This window comes from Camelus dromedarius, chromosome 24 (genome assembly GCF_036321535.1).
Source record: "Camelus dromedarius isolate mCamDro1 chromosome 24, mCamDro1.pat, whole genome shotgun sequence".
NCBI classification, from domain to species: domain Eukaryota; kingdom Metazoa; phylum Chordata; class Mammalia; order Artiodactyla; family Camelidae; genus Camelus; species Camelus dromedarius.
This window is the reverse complement of record NC_087459.1, coordinates 28,118,148-28,140,343: the sequence shown is the minus strand read 5'-3', so window position 1 is coordinate 28,140,343 and position 22,196 is coordinate 28,118,148. Positions and strand designations below refer to the sequence as shown.

Below are 22,196 nucleotides of genomic sequence, written 5' to 3'. Positions count from 1 at the left end.
GCCCTTTCTCTTCTCCATTTACCTTCTCTCCTGGGCGACTCTGATGTCTGCAAGGCTCTCAAACTCCACGTGATCCCAGACAGCAGCTGATGCCCCCACCCCCACCCCGGAGGTAAATGTCATTCACCTTTCACACAGTTGCTTAAGCCACAAAGTCAGGTGTCGCCCTGAATTTCTTTCCCTCCCTCCACCTTACAGCCAGTCTATCAATAAGTCTGCTAACCCAGACTTCAGAATATACCCTGAATTCCACCATTCGTCCTGTCAGCCACCCCTCATCCAAGCCTCCGTTACCTCTTGCCAAATTTACCCCACCTCCTCTGTCCCTCCTTTGCACAGCAGCCCACGGGTCCAGGTCAGTGGTCTTTGAGCTACTTTTGTTCATGTCCCCCAACAGTAAAAAAATTTCAAAATTGTACTCCCAATATAAACAGTTAACTTATTTATTTAAATGATGTACATGGGTCATTATAATGCTATATGAAATACATTGCAAATCATACACTAAAAGAGAATTAAAGGATGTGGAAGAGACTAGAAAAGACTTAAAATTTACATTTTATTAGCAGTACAAAAAAAGCTTTGCTCTCACTAAAAATTTATATTTCAAAATCAACCTCATTGAGGCATAATTTACATATAACACACATCTAGTTTAAGTGAACAATTTGACAGTGTGGTCAACCATACAACCAAGATACAGAACATTTCTACCACCTTGAAAGTTCCCTTATGATCCCAAACTCCAGCAACCTCTGATCTGCTTTCTGTCAGTCTAGATTAGATTAGATTTGTCATTTCTGGAATTTCGCATAAATGGAGCCCTTGGGTAGGTACTCTCTCACGTCTGGCTTCCTTCACTCAGCGTGGAGTGCTGGGGTTTGTTCATCCACATTTACTGGGGAGTGGTATTCCACCAGGTGGATATATAACAATTTGCTTACCCATCCACATGGTGATGGACATTTGGATTGTTTCCATTTGTTACTATTATGAGAAAATCTAAACCATTCATAGCCAGCCATTCACTGCCCCCCCCAATCCACGTGGGAGTTCCAGTTACTCCGTGTCTTACTCCACCATTCAGTGTTGTCAGTCTTTTCAATTTTAGACGTTATATGAATGTAAAGCATATTTCATTGTTTTAACTTGCATTTTTTTGATGACTAATGATGCTGAATATTTTTTCATGTGCTTTTGGACCTTCATAGATCTTCACTTCTAAAGTGTCTGTTTGAATCTTTTGTCCATTTTTTTTAAACGGGTTGTTTGGCTTACTATTGAATTATAGTTTTTATATATTCCAGATACAAGTCCTTTGTCAAATGTATGCACTGAAACTATTTTCTCCCAGTTCCTTGTCGTTTGAAGAGCAGTTTTTCAATTTAATAAAGTCCAGTTTATTAATTTTTTTCTTTTATTGGTTCTTGCCTTTTATGTTCTAAGAAATCATTGCCTAGTCCAAGGTCATACATTTTTTTTCTCCTGTATGTTTTTTTAGTGAAGTTGTATAGTTTTATCCTTTCCTTTTAGGTGGGCCTATGATACATTTTGAGTTAATTTTTATGTATGGTGTGAGGTAAGGGTTGAGTTTCATTGAAAATTAATGGATGGTACATGTGTGAAGGGTTTTTCTCTGGACCTTTTATTTTATTTAATTGATCTGTATGTCTATCCTTACACTAATATCATACTATCTTGATTCTTGTAGCTTTATAATCAGTCTTGAAATCAGGTGGTATAAGTCCTTTATCTTTGGTCTTCTTTTTCGAACTTGTTTTGGCTAATTTAGTTTCTGTGTAAATTTTAGACTTGACTTGTCAATTTTTACAAACAAGCCTGCCAGGATTTTGATCTGGATTTCACTATATCTATAGATCAATTTGAGGAAAATTGACAACTCAACACTATTGATTATTCCAGTCCAAACATGGTATATTTCTTTATGTCTTCTTTAATTTCCCTCAGTAGTATTTTATAGTTTTCAGCATACAAGCCTGGCACATACTGTGTTCAATTTATCCCTAAGTGGGTCATGTTTCTGGATGCTGTAGTGAATGGGTTTTTTTGTAATTTTCTTTTCCAATTCTTTGTTGCTTTTAAATAGAAATATGATAGATTTTTATATAATAATATTATCTTTGTGACCTTTTAAAACTTACTTACTAGTTGTGAAAGTATTTTTGGAGATTCCCTAGAATGTTCTATCCTGAATGTTCCTTGTGCCCTTGAAGAGATTATGTACTTTACAGTTGTTGGATGGGAATATTCTGTGAATAACAGGTCAAATTGATTGTTTTATTCAAGTTTCTTATATCCATATTGACTTCCAATCTGTAATGTCATATATTTCTTTTTCTTCCTTTTTTTCTGGCCAGGACCTCCAGTACAATGTTGAAAAGAAGTAGAAAAAGCAAATACCTTTGTGCTGGTCCCAACCTTAGGGAAATCATTCAGTCTTTCACCATTAAGTATGATATTAGCTGTAGGGGTTTAAAAGGTTGGGAAAATTCCCTTATATTCCTAGTTTGCTGAGAGTTTTTGTCATAAGTGGGTATTGAATTCTGTCCTTTTTTTTTTCTGCATCTGTTGAGATGATCAAATGATTTTCTTCCACATTCTCTTAATATGGTGAAATAGATTGATTTTCTAATGTTAAACCAACTTTGCCTTCCTGGGGTAAGTCTTATTTATGATGCATTGTGCTTTTTAGAATTTGCTGGATTTAATTTGCTGAAATTTTTATTAAGGATTTGTGCATTTAAGTTCATAAGGAGTATGGCACTGCAGTCTTTTGCCTTTCTTTTTTCTTTTAATGTTTTTTATGAATTTTGGTATCAAGGTAGTAGTGCTGGTCTCCTAAAATGAGTTGTGAAGTGCTGAATTGGTTTAGGTAAGATTGCTATTACTTCTTCCTTAAAACATCTCTAGTTCACCAGTGAAGCCATCCAGGCCTCAGATTTTTTTTTTTTTTTTTGTTACAGAGTTTTTAATACAGATTTAACTTCTTTAAGGTAGAAGGCTATTAAGATTTTTCATTTCTTCTTGAGTCAGTTTTGGAATTTTTTCAAGGAATGATCCATTTCATGTAAATTATCAAATTTATTGGCATAATGTTGTTGATGAGGTTTCATTACCTTTTAAATATCTGTAGAATGTATAGTTATGTCCCTTTTTTCATTCCTGATCTTGGGATTTGTGAATTCTCTCCTTTTTCTTTTTTCTTTTCTCGATCAGTCCAGCTGGAAGCTTATCAGTTTTACTTTGGGTTTAACGTGCTTTTCTTTCTTGAGTTTCTTAAAGTGTAGACTTAGGGGCTTTGATTTATTCCACTGTGATCAGAAGATGTGCTTTGTATGATTTCTGTTCTTTTAAATTTATCGAGACTTGTTTTATGGCCCAGTATATGTTCTATCTTGGTGAGTGTTCCATGTGCCCTTGAAGAGAATGTGTGTCTGTAGTTGTTAAATGTAGTGTTTTGTAAATGTCAATTAGGTCAAGTTTGTCAATGGTATTGTCCAAGTCCTTTGTTTCCATACTGATTTTATATCTAACTGTACTATTAATCGGCAAGAACAGTTTTGAAATCTTTATCATTACGGAGTTGCTTCACTTGCATTTTTAATTCATGTTTTTAAGCTTTGTTTCGTAGTATGTATACTTTTAGGATTGTTACATCTTCTCAATGATTTGATTCTTAACTTTATACAGTGATTTTATTTTTCTTAATATTCCTTGTACTAAAGTTTCCTTTGTCTCATTTTGATATAGGCACTCCAGCTTTCTTTTGATTACTGTGTTCAGGTTATATCTTTTCCTGTTAACCTATCTGTGTTGTTTTATTTAAGTTATGTTTCTTATAAACAGCTATGTCGTGTTTTTTAAATCCAGTCTGACAATCTGCCTTTTAAGTGAAATGTTAGAGCTTTTATGTTTCGTGTAAGTATGGATAAAGAGGTTTAAGCCTGCCATCTTGCTGTTTGCTTTCTACTTGTCTTGGTTTTTGTGTGTCTTTCTTGCTTTATTTTGCTTATTTTTTGTGATCTTATTTTATCTCCCAAATTATCTTATTAGCTATAATTCTTTGTTTTATTTTCTTAGTGATTACTCTGAGTTTCACATTAAGCATCTTCACCACACTACACCATCAAATAACATGACACCACTTCATACAATGTAAGAATCTTACAGTCTTACAGTACACTTTCATTTTTCTCCTTCCTGTCCTTTGTGTATTGTTATTTATTTTATTTCTACATATGTTATGCCCTTACAATCCATTGTTGTAGTTTTGCTTTTAAATAGTCAGTTATCTTTTAAAGAAATTAAAAATGAGAAAAGTAGTATTTCATTTTTACCCATATATTTACCATTTTTGGTGGTGTTTATTCCTTTGTGTCCATCCAGTTTTCCATCATCAGTTTCTCTCAGTCGGGAGCATCTCCTTTAACATACCTTTCAGTGTAGGTATGCTGGCAATGAATTCTGCCAGCTTTTGTTCATCATAAAACAGTAACAGAAAACGTCTGTCTCACACACATTTTTGAAGGATATTTTTTGTCGGGTATAAAACTGTGTGTTGGCAGATTTCATTCCTGTTTTTTCTGTCGGGACTTTGCTTCTGTCAGGAGGTCTCCATCAGCCTTATCTTTCCTCCCCTATGTGGGTCTTCTTTTCTCCGGCTTTTGAGATTTTCTTTTTATTCTTCTTTTCAGCAATCTGATTATGCTTGTTGGCTTTCTTTGTGTTTATTCTGCTTGGATTTTGTTGAGTTTCTTGGATTTGGGGGCTTAAAGCTTTCACCAAATTTGTACTGTTCCTTCAGATACATCCCTTGCCCCTTTCTGGGACATGTGTGTTAGATTGCTTGGTCTTGTTTCACAGGTTGGAATTTTAGTAACTTTTTTTTTTTAGCCTCTTCTCTGTGCTTCTTTTTAGACAGTTTCTGTGACTATGTCTTTGAGTTCTCTGAGCTTTTTTAGTTGCAGTATCTAATCTGTTTAAGCCAATCTAGGGAATTTTTTTCATTTCAGATACTGTATTTTAAGCTCTAGAATTCCATCTGATTCTTTATAGCTTCTATTTCTCTCCTCATGTTTTTCTTTAAATCCTTGAGCATATTTATAATAGCTGTTTTAGTCTTTGTCAACTACTCCCTTTATTTCTTGTCATTTCTGGTTCTGTTTTTATTCACTGATCTTTCCCCCCTTACTATCCTGCTTCCTTGCATGTCTAGTAACTTTTGATTGGATGTTGGACATTGTAATTATTAACTGCATTTTGTTGTCTTTCTTAAAAGTGTTGAAATTTGTTTGGACAGGTAGTTAAATTATTTGCAGATCAACTCAATTATTCTGAGACATGTTTTTAAGCTTTGCGGGGGTGGGGGGGTCTAGACTAGTCTTGTCTTTAGGATTGGCTTAACCCTCCCCTCTGGTGTGGCTCTCTGGTGTCTCTGCTGAATGCCCTGGCTATTCAATGAGTCTCTCTTCCCTGGCTGGTTGCAACTAGAAAGCCTCCCAACACTCTGCAAACTCCTTGTGGTTTTTTGCCCAGCCTTGTGGAGTTTCACCCTGTGTGTATATATGCACCTTATTTTTTAGCAACAGACTTTAGGTCACTCCTCTGCAGATTTCTTTAACTCTTTCTCTTCATATCTCCCTCCTGTCCAGTGCTCTGCCCTATAAATTCCAGGTACCTCAGCCTCCCGATCTTCTGATCTCTGTCTTCTCAACCCAAGAAGCCTATCTGCTTGGGTTCCCCCTTCCCTGTGCTGCTGCTAGAAAGTGTTTCCCAGAAAGTCAGGGTGGTCATAGGGCTCACCTTATTTGTTCCCCTCCTCTCGGAGATCACCTCTCATCCTGCTTGCCTGGCTGTCCAGTATCTGTAAACAGTTGTTTTGTATAGATTGCCTAATATTCTACTTGTTCAGGGCCAGAGGGCAAGTCCGCTACCAGTTAATCTATCATGGCTAGAAGTGGAAATCTCCAAGTTTTGTTAATTTTGTTCTTGGTTTTAATGGCTGTCATTAGTGACTGGAAAAGATAACTCACAAAGATACATAGATCCAAACCAAAGCAGTACATTATTAGTTAATTTTACAAAAATATGGTTCATATTTTTGAAACCTGCCTACCAGTTATAAGAAAGTATTAGTTAAAATTCAGCTAGGTAATTTCTGTTTACCCTGGGGTTTGATTTTTCTTCCTAACTAGTCAGAAGATACTGTATTTTTTGTATTATTAACAACTGATCTGAAACTCCTTTTGGTAAAGACTTCATCAGGCTGGAGTTGGTTGATAATAGGTAACATTTATTGAGTATCAGCTCCGTGCCTGGCAGTTTCCTAAGTGTATACACATCTTATCTTAGTTGATCTTCACAACAACCTCATGGTATAGAACCAATTCTTTTGCCAAATTTATACATGATGGAAGTGAGATACAAAGATACTAAGTAAGGTTGCACAACCGGTAAGTGGCAGCACTGGGATTTGATCGTATGCCGTCCGGCCCGCACTGTAAACCATTGTGCTGTCCTCCCTCTCTTATGATCTGAGGCATGGAAACATTTTTGTGGAGAATGTTTTCTTTGCCTATAAGTTTGTATGATGATTGGAACATGTCCAAATACCCGCTTTTAGAATGCTGTCACTGTAGATGAGTTTCATTCAAGATGTAGTTTTTTTTTCCCCCCACTAAGTATTAAAACATCACATTTACTTCAAAGACGTAGATTATGTGTTTATTTTTTTCCTAAATGTCTGCCAGGCAGCACATTACTGATAGCCATCTGCCATCACAGAACAGGACAGCTAATTTGGAACACTTAGCTTTTTAAAAGAAAATTGTATAACTCATCTTTAAGCTTAAAACTCTTAAATACTTTGCAACTAGAAAACCAACAAACCTCTCTGTGGTTTAGACCACTGCAGTTTTCTTCCCATGCCCCAGTGGCTCATCTTGCACAAGTCCTGTTCTCTGATGGTTTTTCCCATCAGTAGAACTGAATCCAAATTCGGTCCTCTAGCTCACTTCAGACACTGTATTTTTACGAGACTGTTGTATTACCTGCTGTGCAACAGGGCACCGCACACACTGTGTTGTCAGCTCTGAAATTCAGTTTGATTCTTCTTTATATCTTCTATTTCTCTCCTTAATTGTGTTCATCTTTTTCTTTAAATCATTGAGCACAGGCTTCCCCCTCTGACCACTTGTCCTTTGCTGCTTTCGCTTCCCTTCATTGTGCCTCACCAGCTTCTCCCTGTGCCTCATATCTGCCACGCTCACTCCCGCCTCTGGACCTTTGCACTGCTGAGCCCTCTGCCATGTGTCTTCACCTTCTCTCCTCTTCGACATCCAGATCTCAATCCCAGTGTCACCTCCTTGGAGGCCCTCCCTGTCTATCTGTCTCCAGCACCCAGTCCCCATTCTCCACACCCTGTTTTCTCATGTGGCAGTACTGACAGTGTTGTTTTGTTTGGTTTTGCTCTTTGTCTTCGTCTCCCTCACATCAGTAGAATGTCAAGGAATTTGTCCTGTTCACCACTGTATTCCCCCAGCGCCTAGAACAGCCCTGATGTCCTAAGATGTGTGCGTGGGTGCCGGCAGTTAGGCAGAACTGTTCTTTTTCTGTGTCTGCCTCTTCCCTGCTTCTTGCTCCCCTACGTGCTGTTTTTTCCACATGGACTGACTGCCCCACTGTCTCCTCTTCACAGGTCTAAACTCTTTTAAAAAAAAAAGAGTCTCCTCTTTTAAAAAAAAAAAAAAAAAAAAAAAACCTCCCTTTCCCAGTTTCTCATCTGGCCCTTCTTGCTTTACCTTGTTTATTTGTGAACATGGTTTATCTCTGCTCTGAGGCTGGTCCCAGCTGACTTGGCTGAGTGTCTGTCCCAGTGCCTCACTCAGGTCTTACCCAGAGTGGATAGATGCTTAGGGAATACTTGTTATAGTAGAACTTGAAGAGACAATATAATTTAGTTGGCTGCTGGTTCAGGAAGCAGAAATCTTAATTAGACTTTGGCGCACCTGTTTGCCTGGCCGACTTCTCCCCCCACCATCCCTGGGTGAGATGCCAGCGCCTGACACATGGCAGAGCCCCCTCCCCCAACCTCTGGCCGTGATGGCTGGAATTAGCGAGATAATGTTACATGTACTTCAGAGACCGTGCTGAATAAATACAGGTGACTGTATTGTTTGTTATAACTAACGTTCTTTGCGTCCTGTGTTGCATAATGAGCTCTAGAATGCCTCAAAGAGTGTTTTAGGAATGAACTATTAGGTGATTGTAAAACACTTTGCAAGTCTGTCACGTTGGTGGATGGCACTGGCAAGAAAGTGCGTTGACTTGGAGGCGGCAGGGAAGATGGGTTGCCGGATTTTGCGTGTTCCTGTTCCACATATGGGTGTGTGCCCTTGCCTCCCCTAGACAATTCCCTAATTGAGCTGCTGAGATCGGAGGCTTGTGACGTTCAGAATAAGACCTAACAATACTTGTGTGGGGTTTAAATGGCATTGGAAATCATTAACAAGACAAAAAGCTATGATTTCCCCAAGATTAACATGCAGGCTGGGGTTTGGCATGCCGAAATTCATTGTTTTGGTCTCTAGCCCAAACATGCTAGAGTCATTATATTGTCATGTGGTAATTAGCTGTTCCTTTAATACAAGTAATAAAAATTAAGCCTAAGAGGTACTTTAGCAATGCCTTTTACATAATCCAAAACAGTATTCAAATGCTGTAGGCAGTGAGTCATTCAACTGTACTGTAGTAAAGTTTGAAGTTTAATGCATATAGATGTTTGAACATTCAGTTCATTCTTTATTCTGTGACCAGCTCTGCTACTGAAGCATTAACCTTTAATCGTGTTAAATTAAATATACATGCCATAATGAATAATTATGAGATTGCCAGAGTTTTCATTTACAATATAATGCTTTGAAAATTTGTCTAAAGGGCCTAGTTACCATTCACTTGATAATGTGCATGTTATTTTTTATATGTCACTGAATTCCTTGCTGAATCGAACGAGGGAAACTGTATTTTATTCGAAGCAGACACAGTGGGTCCCGGCCTCTTAAAAGGAATGGCCTGGAAAAGTTGTCAACTGAAGTTTTAGGGATGACAGGCAGTATACTAGCTTAGCTCTTTAAAAATACCATTTTGTACTGGCAATTGTGCCAGGAAACCTACACGAGTGAACATTAATAGAATGTTATACACGCACAGGGGTCCTCCTTCTTGTCAATGCTTCCTGACCTCTCTTTCAAGTTCAAGTTGTCATTCGACATGGAGGGGGCCATGGGCATACTGTCTGTTACCTCCTTCAGTCCATTTGTCCAGCACGAGGCCATAGAGGGAGAGGTAAGGGGGTGGGGAGTGGGAAGATATCCAGGGGACACTGAGATTAAAAAAAAAAACTGCACCCAGAATGTTCTGAGGATGTTCACTCTTTAGTGTTATTACTGCTCCTACTTACAAGGAACCATCTCCCCAAAATAGCTTTTGAAATCGAATTTAATATAAATATTTTAACACTGATAAAAATAATACCGAGAAACCACCAGTGAGAAGGCAGTGATGCAGCCGTGAGCTGTATATGCGCTCAGAATCAGTGCCCCGCGGCCGGGATTTCACGTGACGGATGGTGTTGGGGTTAAACACTGTTCTGCACGCACCCCGGTGCCTGCCTTCTGTAAACCCTGCGAAGATGCTGGCATCTCAGGGCGGTCCTGGCTCCTGGTGGATGCGCCAACCGAGACCCGGTGAACCGAGGCCTCGTTTCCAGGAACCAAGGGTGGTCTGAAAAATGACTGGCTCTGGTGTTTGGAAATTAAGTGAACTCTTGAACATATACCCTTGTTGATCCACTGGGCTCGGTGTTTAGCATTCCTCAACCGGAGACTAAATCCTCGCAGCCGTCTCACAAGTGAGGCTGGCGTCCATACCAGAAATATCTTCCGTGATCTTTTCTAAGCCCAGCAGACTCGCAGATGCTTCTACCCTGCGGGGCCCGAGGGTCCTAGAGGAAGTGGCCCACTGGTGCCCGGCAGGGGGACAGTAAGTGCCTTTCAGGCAGGAGAAATAAAAATAAAGACCGAATTGATGCCAGAAGAACATTTAGTGTCTCTCCACTTTGGGCTGAATTAATGGTAAAGGCAAAGGCCTCACCAGTACTGTAAACCCCGTGTCCGCAGTCTCCGATTTTACATTCAGATCCGTCCGTAAATCTGATGGTGGACGGCACGTTGAGCTGGCTGCAGGGCCTCTCATAACTGGCCCAGGTGCCGCTCTCCTGCTGTTTGTGTTATAACCAGGTGTGTGGTGGCCTCCTCGCTGAGTGGCCCGCTGGCCCACGATGAGTCACAGTGGCTAGGCCACCAGCTGTGCCTCTGGAGAAAGGCAGAACCCCCCCACCCAGGGCAAAAACGTGGGGTTCTCCCATCTTCAGCTCACTAGCTGTTAAGCCCTGGCTGACTCCTGAGCATCCTTCATTAGTAAAGGAGGATCGTGTTGGAGAGCGGTCCTGTGCTGAATAGAGTGTCCTGGTACAGAGTCTGCCCCCTCGGGGCACCTTCCTCTTTGGAAGGATGGTCACTTGATCTCGCAGACTTGGGGTCGAGTTCTCTCTGCCCACTAACCAGCCAGGAATCCTGGGCACATCACCCCACCTCCCTGAGCTTGAGTTTCCCCTTCTGTGGAAGGAACATGGTCCGCGTCTCACAACTGTCTCCCAGGACTGTCCCGAGGCTCAAACAAGAAAATGTCCGTAAAAGTGTTCTGTGACAGCCGGACGCTTTCCAGGTGTCAGGTGTGATTTCCTACTTCCTAAGAATTATTGGAAACTTGAGGCTTACAGCGCCTTCACGTTCGCTGCCTCCTCCGAGTGCGGTTCTAGGTGACGAGTGATTTTCCTGGGTCCTCCCTTCACTGCTGCCATGTGTATCTCTCTTCCTATCAGTTAGATCAGGGAACGGAAAATCTCTCCAGTGTCATACCAGGCCCGAGCGATGCGCAGATCCCAGGGAGCCTGCCCCTTTTCATCCACAGGGGACCCTGGGTGGGTCTGTGTGCACATCCCTTAGCAGCCGCGGAGAAGCGCCTCATCCATCCGGCCACGATCCCCAGGGGAGCTAATTCCCTGGGAGCCACGAGACCAGCTCCGAGCCTCTGTGAGGCCAGGAAGGTGGCTCGTCTGTGTCCCCAGTGGGATGACATGTCTCCCTCTCGTGCAGATCCCGTCCCGGCTCTGGACCTCGGGCAGCAGCTCCAGCTCAAAGTGCAGCGCCTGCATGACATTGAAACAGAGAACCAGAAACTTAGGGAAACTCTCGAAGAATACAACAAGGAATTTGCTGAAGTGAAAAATCAAGGTTGGTGGAAGATGTATTTGTTCTTTGCTTTGGGCTTTTTCTTTCTTTCTTTTTAATTGCCTTCCCTGTACTGCTGGGACTAGCTCTGACTGTCGCATACGTCAGAAAGTCAGGGTGGGGCAAGAGTCAGCGTCGTTAAAGAGAGGTGATGATGATGCTTAGCTGTTGAGAAGGCAGACTTCTCCTCTGCGCAATAAGTACATACGACTTTATTGCCTGCCCGACGGGACCGATCTTTCCTGAATCATCACATGATAGGATCAGCCTTTTAAAAGACGGATGCGTTGCCTGCGGGTGACACCTGTCAGAGAACCAGCTTGTGATCAACATGCAGTAAGTCATTTAATAATTGCTGCCAATACATTAAGACTTTAGATGCTGCTTTCACGTCCCCACGCTTAAGCACCCTGCATCCTTGTTGGCGTCACCCTCCTCATGACGAATTTCACGAAAGAAAACAAAACAGCCTCTTAGTGTGGTTGTCCAGCCATCATCAAGGAGAGAGGGCAAAGGTTGCCCTGGCTTTCCCTGTCAGGGAAGAACAAAGACATTTCTCCCACACCTCCAATCCAGACAGGTCCCAGTCAGGAGCCTCGTGGCTGCCTTGTCGTGAAGAAAAATCGCAACCCCATCTGACCACTGCTGCAGGGTTTTCAGCCAAGTCCACGTAGAAGTGGCCTGTTTGGTTTTGTTTGGGGTCGGGGGGAGGGAGGCGACAGAGAGGAGAACAAACTGCTGGCGGGGTGGGGAGGGGGCTTCCCTTGAGCGGCCTTCTGTATAAGCTCCGAGGCCAGAGAAGGAATTACTTGGGAAAGAGTTTAGAAGGTGTCCTTGGGGTGGTCTACGGAAAGGACCCCCGAAGAGGCGGGAAGGTCAGGGCCTGAGCCGTGAGAGCGGCCCCTCCCTGGGGGAACACCACCTCAATCTGGCCCCACAGGAAGTGGTGAGCTTGTGGGACTCGGGGGACGGTTTGGGCCGCTGGGGAGCCGGGTGTGGGACTTCAGAGGCGGGGTACAGTGAGAGAAGTGCTCCCTCCCCCTAGCAGGGTGTGGCTCTGGCCAGGGGTGCAGGGGACAGAGACGCCGCGGAGGTGTACCCTCTGCCTTTATTGCCGCACTGCCCACAAAGGCTGTGCCTGTTGCTTCCTTCCAGTGACCTCTGGCATCTTACTCCAGTGACAGATCCACCGTTTGGGTTTCCTTCAGTTTGGCTGGTTCTGTTGGAGGGCAGGAGGGCGGTGTGGGTGGACCGAGGGCTCCACCAGGTCGCCCTCTCCCACCTGCCTGGTCGGTGCCCCAGGGCCAGTTTACCAGTGAGCAGCCATAACTGGGAGTGGGGCCATCTCCCCAAAGGCCTCACTGGATGGGAGTTTTTAAATAGAGTCCAAGACTCAAGAACAAAGGCTCCAGAGGCCGGCAGGCCTGGCCAGGCCCCTTTCTTGCCGCCAACTTCGCCATGCGACCTTGAGCGTACGGTCATGTCGTTAAAGCCTGGTTTTCTTGGATGCAGGGCGTCGGGGATTCTCCCGCTAACAGCGTAGGGCTGTTGCAGGATTAGAGATGCGGGCGAGGCAGTCAGTGCTGTTCCCAACGCTCAGTCAGTATCCACGGCTCTTACTGAGCACTGTGGGTTTCTTTCTAGAAATCACCCCCTACCCTTTTTCTTTATTGGTATCTTTACAGATTTTCCCAGCCTCCAGAAAAAATAGCATTTTCCTCTCTTTTCTTCACACTAGAAAAAAGGATTTTGATTTGGAAGTGTTAGCACGCACACCACTTGTTTTATTTGCCACAGCTGTAGTGTGGATTGGCAAAACATTGGAGCAGGACAGGAATTTCTCTCTCACGTGCTCTAATTCTCCCCCCACCCCATTTCAAGATGAGTAAAGGGGGCCCCTGTAAAGACAAGTTGGCCCCTGGCCCCCTGAGCGGCTCTCCCTGGCAAAGGGGCCCCCAGGCAGTGCCCCCGACACCCCTGGGAGGAGCACAGATGGGGTCCCACTGAGAAGCCCACTGCAGTGAGCCCGGGCGTCTAGGAGCCGTCCAGATGTTTCCACCCCGTCATTAAGGGCAGGCATGCTGTAACTGATCGTCATGCAGACCATCCAGTTAAAAGAACGTGCAGGCGTTTCCAGAGGTGACCTGTGCTGGTGTCTGTTCTGGAAGTGTTCCACTCCTGCCCGGTTTTGGCCCCACCTCTCTGGCTGGAGAGGAACGTGTGTCACTAACCACTGTGCTCACGGGGCATTTCTCCCAGGCCCCACGCGACCAGCCCAAAAGGCCAAAGCCCCCTCCCACCCCCGCCTCCCTCAGATGCCCGGCCAGGGTCACTGGTCTTAATCCCTCTCTCCTCCTCTGAGGAGAACCCTCTGGTGCCATTTCATGGAAAGGGCCATTGCTTTTATCAACAAAAGGGCATTTAGCTTTTATCCACTAAGCCACGTGGGTATGAACGCCTGGCTGACGTGCTCCTGCCTCGCCCAGCGTGTCTGTGCAGCGCGGGGAGTGGAAGCGGACGTGAGCCATGGCCTGAAGGAACAAGGGCCACCAGCCCGGGTGCTTACTCGGCAGAGACTGGCAGGCGGCGTTGCCGCAGGAGCCCGGAGCCCCGTTGTCACTGCCCTGTCTGGGCCTCACCCTGTAGCCCGGCCTTGGCTCCTGTGTTCACTCGCACCTTGGCCGTTTCCTGAGCCCTGACCTGCGGCAGGTGCTGGGACCACCGAGAAGCTCGGCCTTGCCCTCTGCAGGATGGCCTGGGGCGGGACAGGTGCAGTCCCCAGGAGCTCCACTGTCCTCAGACCTGGGACCACAGCACTCTGCTGGGGACCGTCTGGCCCGCTCGGTGCTGTGGGGGTGTCTGAGGGGGACCAGGCGGAGCGGTCCTGCCCCAGAGCCACCCACGGGTCTGAGTTAGGACCCTACCCTGTTCATTGCATCTGCTCTCATGTTCCCATTTTGAGTCACTGAAGTGACTGCCATGAACCTGTGCTTGGTGATGGGGGACCTGGGCTTTCTGGGGACGGCCCTGCCTCCCAAAGTGCCCCATATCCCAAGCAGAACTTCATCACGCAGCACTGCTGCCCGCACCCCAGGGGCTCACCCTCCCTCAGATGTGGCTCCCCTGGGCCCCATGTCAGCTCTGCGCACGCCACCCAGGTCTGCCAGGCTCCAGCCCTTGGGGGGAGAGTGCTCTCTGCATCCCAGCTCCAGGGCTGGTCCCTCCTAGCCGGAGATAATGCGCGCTGTGTCCACTTAGCACTCTGTGCGTTTCATCACTTCTGAAACAACAGAGCTGTGGCCCACGGCTAGGACGGTCTGTAGCTTTCTTCCAAAATGTGCACATAATTATGAACTGTTTTCTTTGTAAGAAAGTACTTAAACCCACACTAAAACGTTATTAATCTTCCCTCGATAGAGGACTAACTTAAGGTTCATCAATCAGACGTTATTATATTTTACCATTGATTTCCCCCCTTCTTTTTCTTAAGTTGTATCAGAGAGACATAGTTCTTCTTCCCAGCAAAATCCATTGATCCTCCTCAACCTAAATGTTTAAAGTTCAATTTAACATTTAGGGAGTAAAAGTTCTCCGAAGGGACTTGTAACTATTGATTTCGTGTCAGAATTGAAGAGCTAAAGTTTAAAACACGCCAATCCTGCTAGGTTACGAAAGCTGGTATGTGTAGCCAGTGGACCTGTGTTTCTCTTACTGGAGTTTTTTTTTTTTTGTTATTTTTCCCCCCTTTCTGCAGAGGTTACGATAAAAGCACTTAAAGAGAAAATCCGAGAATACGAACAGACTCTGAAGAACCAAGCCGAGACCATAGCTCTCGAAAAGGAACAAAAGTTACAAAATGATTTTGCAGAAAAGGAGAGGTGAGCCTGCGTTGGGGTCTGCACGCGCTGACTTGCTGACGTCGTGGTTTTTACTTCTGCCTTTCCCATCACGGGACAGGTTTTTAAATGTGCCTGTGAAATAAGCCCCGGTTAGAAACCAAACTCCCAGGGGCTCTAAGGCACAATTTCATTGGGAAAATAAAGGCATCCCTGATCCTGTAATTTGTGAGAGGACCTTGGGTAAAATGTACCCGTCTTTCCCCATTGGTGGATCGTGTCAGCTGGTCAGAGGCCCAGGTGTGTCTGCTGGGGCTGTGTGGGGCCAGGGCTTGAGCACGAAGTGTGTGCGGGTGGCTTGGCACCTGGTGGTTGTACCTGAGGAGAGGCAAGAGGGGCAGGACCGTTCCCTGCTGCGTGTCCTCTTTGGGAAGCCCTGGGCGAACAGAGCTCCTGTTACCTTCTTAAGTGAATTTTGATATTTAACATCACAGACACAGTATCTCGGAGTTTTTGTCTGTTTGTTTGTTTGTTTTGTTTTTGCCTCTTTTCATCCTGTCACAGTGCTCCATACATCAAGGAGTTGGTATCAGTAAAATATGTTAACGCATCATCCAAGCACTGTGAGCGTCAGGTTTCCGATGGCCTGCTTCACCCAAAACTTTGCCACAAATGATAAGTTGGTTTTTCACCAGTGTGAAAATTGAATGAACATTAGATTTCTGGTAACAACCATGAGGACTGTGGAACTTACTGATTCAAGTTGCATCAGTCAGGTTTTTCAGATGTTTGGTGAAAAGGTTTAAAATTTTAACTCTGCTGGGAAGAAACGTGAGTCCATTAACAAGAGGCACTGAATGTCTGGTTACAAGTGAGAGGCAGGCCTGGCAGTGAGGTTTTGTGGGTGCCTCCCGCTGACTTGGAATGTGGCTGCTTGGACGTCTGTGAGGCAGACTACATGGAGAGCCTCGGACATCACTGAGGCCTTCCTGGGGCACCGCTAACTTGGCTTCATTTAGAAGAGAAGAGTGACCGCCACACTCAATGCCAGCCCCTCTCAGTTTGTCTCACCAAGGGCCTGGGTCCGACCTGCGGAGTAGATGGTCTCACTTTCCAGATGGAGAAACCAGGCCTCAGATCAAGGACCTGCCTGCACCCTCCCAGTGAGGCACCCAGAGGTGGGCACAGAGCCCGGCCCACCACTGCAGCCTGGGCCTCCCTTTTCTGGGAGGTCAGACATGACTTCCCAGAGTCCTGACCGAGGGACCAAAGCCAGTCCCTCAGTGCCAAGCCCAGCTCTGCAGGGGACCCCACACCCACACTGAGGGGAGACTGGCTGGGCATGGCCCCCATGGAGTCAGGGCTCTGAAGATTGAGGGGGCTCTCCACCCAGCAGACGTGGCCCTGGCCCTCAGTTGTTTCCGGGGAGAGCACTTCACGCCCAAAGGATTTCCGACCATGTTATTGATCACTGGGGGGAGGGAGGGGATGCAAGCCATCGAAAGGCCCTGCCAACCAGAAATGGGTCTGTAAAAAAGGCCACCCCTAACTGGAATGTTGTGCAGCCATTTAAATAAAAGTTGTGTCGAATTCACACGAACACTAGAAATGTATTCAGCATAACATGAAGTGGAAAACGCATGATACAGAATTATACACAGTGTGATTACAGCTGCACGGAGCAAACCCACGCGTTATGAAAGTGTAGAGATAAATTCCTATGAAATTCATTTCAATTAGGTAAAAGGATTTATTATATTAAAAGATGCAGGGGAGGGTATAGCTCAATGGTAGAGTGTGTGCTTAGCATGCACAAGGTCCTGGGTTCAACTCCCAGTTCCTTCGTTAAAAAATAATAAATAAATAAACCTAATTACTTCCTCCCCCCGCCAAAAAAAGGCGCAGATAACTGACTGACCAGTTGAGTGGGGGATAAAGCTAGATTTTTACCTCATTCATTACACCAAAAAATTAAAATAGATCTAGGATAGAAATATGAATAATTAAATCATGTACATACTAGAAGAAAATGTGGGCCAATAATTTGTTTTTAATAATCTTAGAGTGAGAAGATCTTTCTAAGCATAAAAGAAAATTGACATAAATGTGACTGCTTCAAATTTAATACAGACTTCTTAAAAACAAATAACAATGAACAACATTTTTAAACCATCAAAAAACTGGAGAGAAATATTTACACCACATAGGAAAAAGGGCTAATTTTCTGTATAAACAAAGGACTCTTACAAATTAGTAAGGAAAGGATCAGTGCTGCAAAAAATGGGCAAAGGAGATGCGCAGACAGTCCACACAAAGCACAGCTCAGCTTTATTCAGCAGTGAAGTTCAGTTTAAGTTTACCCAGTGTTGGCACAGCAGAACACTCTCGAATGTCACTGGCAAGAGTTTAAATTGGTAAGGTTTTTGTTGGAAAGTTTCTCAATAGCTCTCAAAACAACCCCCCAAAGTCCACAGACCCTTTCACCCTTGTAATCCCTCTGTGAGAATTTTAGCCAGCCAAATCACTGTCGGAATTATGCAGCAACATCTATGCCATGATCGTTGTGGAATTGTTTGGTAGAAAGGAATGATGAGCCATCTAAGGGTCCAACGAGGCTCGGGTCAGTTATTTAGTAAGAAGAGGAGGAGTTACCTATGCTGGAGTTTTCCATGGCTCAAGATAAGTGGGAAAGCCAGCTGCAGGGTCCTGTAGGCGCTCTGATCCCTTTTGTATTAAAACGAAGGGGCGGGGAGTATATATTACGCTGTAATATATCACATCCGAGTTTACAGTACACTGCAGTGTATTTGCACGTTGCGCTGTATTTCTGTACATCTAGAAAGATTTTAGAAAGCTACAAAAGAAGTCTATCTGAGAAGTACAAATAGAGCCGAGGAAAGAAGAGGACATTTTTACCTTCCCTGCTCTTATAATATTTGTGGTTTGGGTTTGTTTGTTTTTTTAACTCAGAGCATTTATTAGTTTTACAATTGAAATATGTGAAAATGTCAGTGATGCTTTTCCATAGATGATGGAAATCTGGGTGACTTTTTTAACTGTGTAATTTCTACTTTTCTGTACTCCCAGGTTTCTTCTTACAAGAGCATGTGTTATATTCATATGATGTAAAAATAATAACCTTATTTTTAGAGACTTTTCTGCCAATGAGGAGGAAGGAATGCTATTTATTGACCAGGGAATTCATTTGGACATCATGGGAAATTTAAATACATGGAATGCGGCTGAAAACATTCAGAATGTCCCCATTAGGTATTAGAGTTGCATTTGCATTCCATTCTAACAGAAACGGAACAGCTGTCACATCTCTTTAGTACATCCTTTATTCCGATAAATTCCTTCACAGCGTCAGCGAAATGTAAATGTGTCATTCTTCTTGGGCTAAGTTCAGAAAACAATGAGTGCGTGATGATGATTTTTTCTTCTTCTCTTTTTAATATCTGGCATTTAAGAACAAGCTACATTTAGGATAACCTACATCAGTTACCTCACGTCAGGTCCCAAGGATGCACGCTTCCCCTCCTGTGATGTGTGGGTGCCGAGTCGGGTGGTCAAGTGGTACCCGGCCACGCGTCCCAGTGGAGACAGCGCATCGCCGGAGCTCCACGACACACAAGATGTTTGTGAGTTCGTTAACGCGATGACCAATCTGGCTTTTTTTCTCTCCTTTTTCAGAAAGCTGCAGGAGACCCAGATGTCTACCACCTCAAAGCTGGAAGAGGCGGAACATAAAGTTCAGACTCTGCAAACAGGTGTGCTCTCCTTCCTGCTGGTCAGGTGGCTGCAGGCAAAGCTGACACCAGGCAGGTTTGCTCCATTTCCCAGTCCCTCCAGGTCCCCTCTGATACTTGGCGCCCCGGCGCAGGGAGCCTGGAGGAGGGAAGGAGCCCACACCCCTTCGTGCCTCAGACACCTCACCCCGCCCCCCCCGCAACAGGCAGCTTCTCCACCTCGACTGCATGAGTCACCCGTGCTGAGTCGTGGTGTCAAGGTGGGAGGCTTTGCATCCCATTTGCATCACTTCCACAAGCCATCCTTTCTTCCTGCTCTTTCTCCAACAAACACGTCTAAATCACCAAACTGTCAAGGGCTGACATCTCATTTGGAACAATAATGGTGGGGAGGGGGTTGAAGCCTGATTTCCACCCTGTGAAGTTAAAGGAGAACAGTAATGCAGACTTCTAAAACTTTAAAGATACCAAAAAAGGTCGTGCCGAGGTTTTCATCACTTCTTTAAACTTCTTTGTGCCTTTTTTTCTTTTTATTCTGAAAGGGAAACTGCACTCTATATTTAACTTCAATGTGGAAAAAAAAATCAGAAGACATCATAATCCAAGTTTAAAAAAAAAAACACAAATGGCAGAGTGGGAGAATATCATCACCACACATTCACAGACAAATAATATCCAAAAAATAGAAAGATCACCTGCAAATCAAGCAAAATAGATACGCAGCCCAGGAGAACAACGGGCCAAGGGCGGGAGCAGGCAGTTTACAGAAGAGACGCTCGTGGCACGAGATGCACGGAATTTTTTTAAGAGTCAGGGAAATGCTCATTAAATCAGTGAAAGATTGTTTTGGCTGTGAGACTGTCAAAAATTTTGTTTTAATTGATAGTAGCCAGTGCTGGTGAGAGCAGAGGGAAGTGGTCGCGCTCTGGGTATTGCTGGGAATGTCAGTGCCTCCTGGGAGGCCAGCTGGGCGGCGTTTATCTGAAGTGGCAAAGTCCAGGCTCCTTACCCAGCACCTTCCCTTCCAGGTCTCCCGAAGCACCAGGCATGTGGCAAGCCCTGTCCAAGAGCCAGCTGCTACTGTCATTGCCTGTGTCCCAACATGCAGAGATTTCCATGCTTCTGCCAAGGGCATAGGGCAAGCATCAGAAGATATCTGTATTGTCCTATTTATTGGGGAGGGGGGTGAAAAATATATATATACACACACACTTTACATCCAATTATGTATGGAAAAAATTTTAATAGTAAAATTTGTTTAAAAGCAGGAAATCTGCACACTAAACTAGTAACAGTGGTTATCTTGGAAGAGGAGTGTGCAATGAGGCAAGCTGGCCGTGGAAGGGGATTTTCTGTTCCATTCTGTGTGTACTTTTGTGATCTTTGCCTCTTTTGAAATGAGAATATATGTCTACTTTTCTCTCTAATTTAATCTGAACAATTAATGTCTTACATTATGGTTTTATGTCCTCTGCCTTTCAGCCCTGGAAAAAACTCGAACAGAATTATTTGACCTGAAAACCAAATACGATGAAGAAATTACTGCCAAGTAAGTCTCTGCCTGATTTCCTCCATCTGCATGCCTTTGGTCAGGTATCTCCCGAGTTTGCTAATTCATGAGAGAGTTCCCTGCTCGCCCTCCAGTCTGTTGGCTTTGCAAATCAGCACAGGGTTTAGAAGATCCTTGGCCTCTGAGCTTTTGTAAGGAATAGGGTGTTGTTCCCAGGACCTGCCCAAGACGTGACAGTAAGCTCTGGTGTTGTTAGAACAATCCTTCCAACTGAAGCTTTTTTTTCCCCTTAATTATTGTGAAGCCTGGTCACCACTGTGCCTTTTGCTAAGAAAGTTTGGAAAAGAGTTAGCTTATAGATGCTGTGATACTTGGGGCATTTTGTGGAGCTTGGTCTGTGCAAAGCACATCACCTTTTACCTGTGCCCAAGTCCTTCGCTCCCACACAGGTGTATTTGTTCAAATCACATGTGACAGTGCTGGGCGTCTGTGGGCAGACACGTACACAAAGGGAGCGTGCCTGTTTGGGCAGGTGTATCACACAAGGCTCTGGTCGGAAGGAAATCGGTCATCTACTGTGGGTACACTGTTGACAGCCCACCCTCCACACAGAACAGCAGGAAGGAAGAAGGAACACTGATACAAATCAAGAAAGATGAAGAAGCAACAACTCATACCCAGTAACACCAGGCTAAAGTTTGACAACTTTTTCCTGTTCTGAGAGGCTCCTCCCATCTCTAGCCGAAAACTGGGTACCCCCCAACCCTCGACAGTTGTATCTCTCTGGAGGCCCTAGGTGGGCGCTCGAGTGGGGAAGTGGCTCTGAAAAGCCCCGCCCTCCCCGCCGGCTCCCGCCGCGTGGGGCACTGGCGCTGGGCTCGGCATCCCTCTGCCCCAGCACACTCGCCCTCGGCCCTTGAGGTTGCTGCCGGGCCAGCTGCTCTCGGGGCACGTGGTGGGTGGGCTCTTGACCTTCACTGGGTTGTTTAGTAGCTCGACACCTTCAGAGCCCAGCTCCCCGAGCCTGGTGATCAGAACCGATTGCGATCATGAGCACAGAACTTCGTGAAGACCAAAACATCCCGGTCAGTCTTGGCGACTCCAGCTGACTTGCTGGCATAGCTAATCTGGGTGGAACCCACCAGATTATTTTCCCCTCCTCTGATCCTAAGGTATGGTAACCAGTAAAATTACACTCTATTGGTGGTTCTGGTATTAACCCTTCCAACCCAGGGCATCACTGTCGATGGGCTGGCAGGTGTGTCTCCCCCCCACCCCCCACCAAACCACAGCCTGAGGGTTCCTCACCCTCCAAGACGTACCAACTGTCATTACCTTGGCGCTCCTCGGGGTCATGTCGGGTTCTCTCTTCTGCCGGCGTGTCATCTTTGTTTTTCTATTATTTCTGCCTGGACTTTTTTCTACTACATAGGTTGTTTTTCTCTGGAAATTTGGTTTTTCAAAATTGTAACATTTTCATCTGATGCAGAGCTCGAGCCTCAGTTTGTAGCGTTGCTTCCATAAAACAGTTTGATCTGAAGATGATATGTTAATTCCTTCATTCATCCACTCTCATCCATGTCATTTTACTTGCCAGCAAAGTTCATAGTGACTTTGGTGATGATATATTGGATTAGCTCACTGTTTTTGGCTGATTTATTTAATTTTTGTTAAACCACACCTCTTAAAAGGCAGAGCTGCATTTTGTGCATTGTTATAGACTATCATTATA

General features: G+C 44.7%; 1 protein-coding gene across 6 annotated transcripts in view; it reads left to right on the top strand.

Annotated features, from left to right (window-relative positions):
* CUX1 (cut like homeobox 1) overlaps positions 1-22,196 on the top strand; it is a 344,154-nt gene that overhangs the window by 200,956 nt on the left and 121,002 nt on the right. For all 6 annotated transcript variants that reach the window (XM_064478638.1, XM_064478637.1, XM_031432659.2 and 3 more), the window contains exons 5-8: positions 11,235-11,372; positions 15,124-15,247; positions 18,899-18,975; positions 20,437-20,503. In XM_064478638.1, the coding sequence (XP_064334708.1) occupies positions 11,235-11,372; positions 15,124-15,247; positions 18,899-18,975; positions 20,437-20,503 (406 nt within the window). The remainder of the gene's footprint in view (positions 1-11,234; positions 11,373-15,123; positions 15,248-18,898; positions 18,976-20,436; positions 20,504-22,196) is intronic.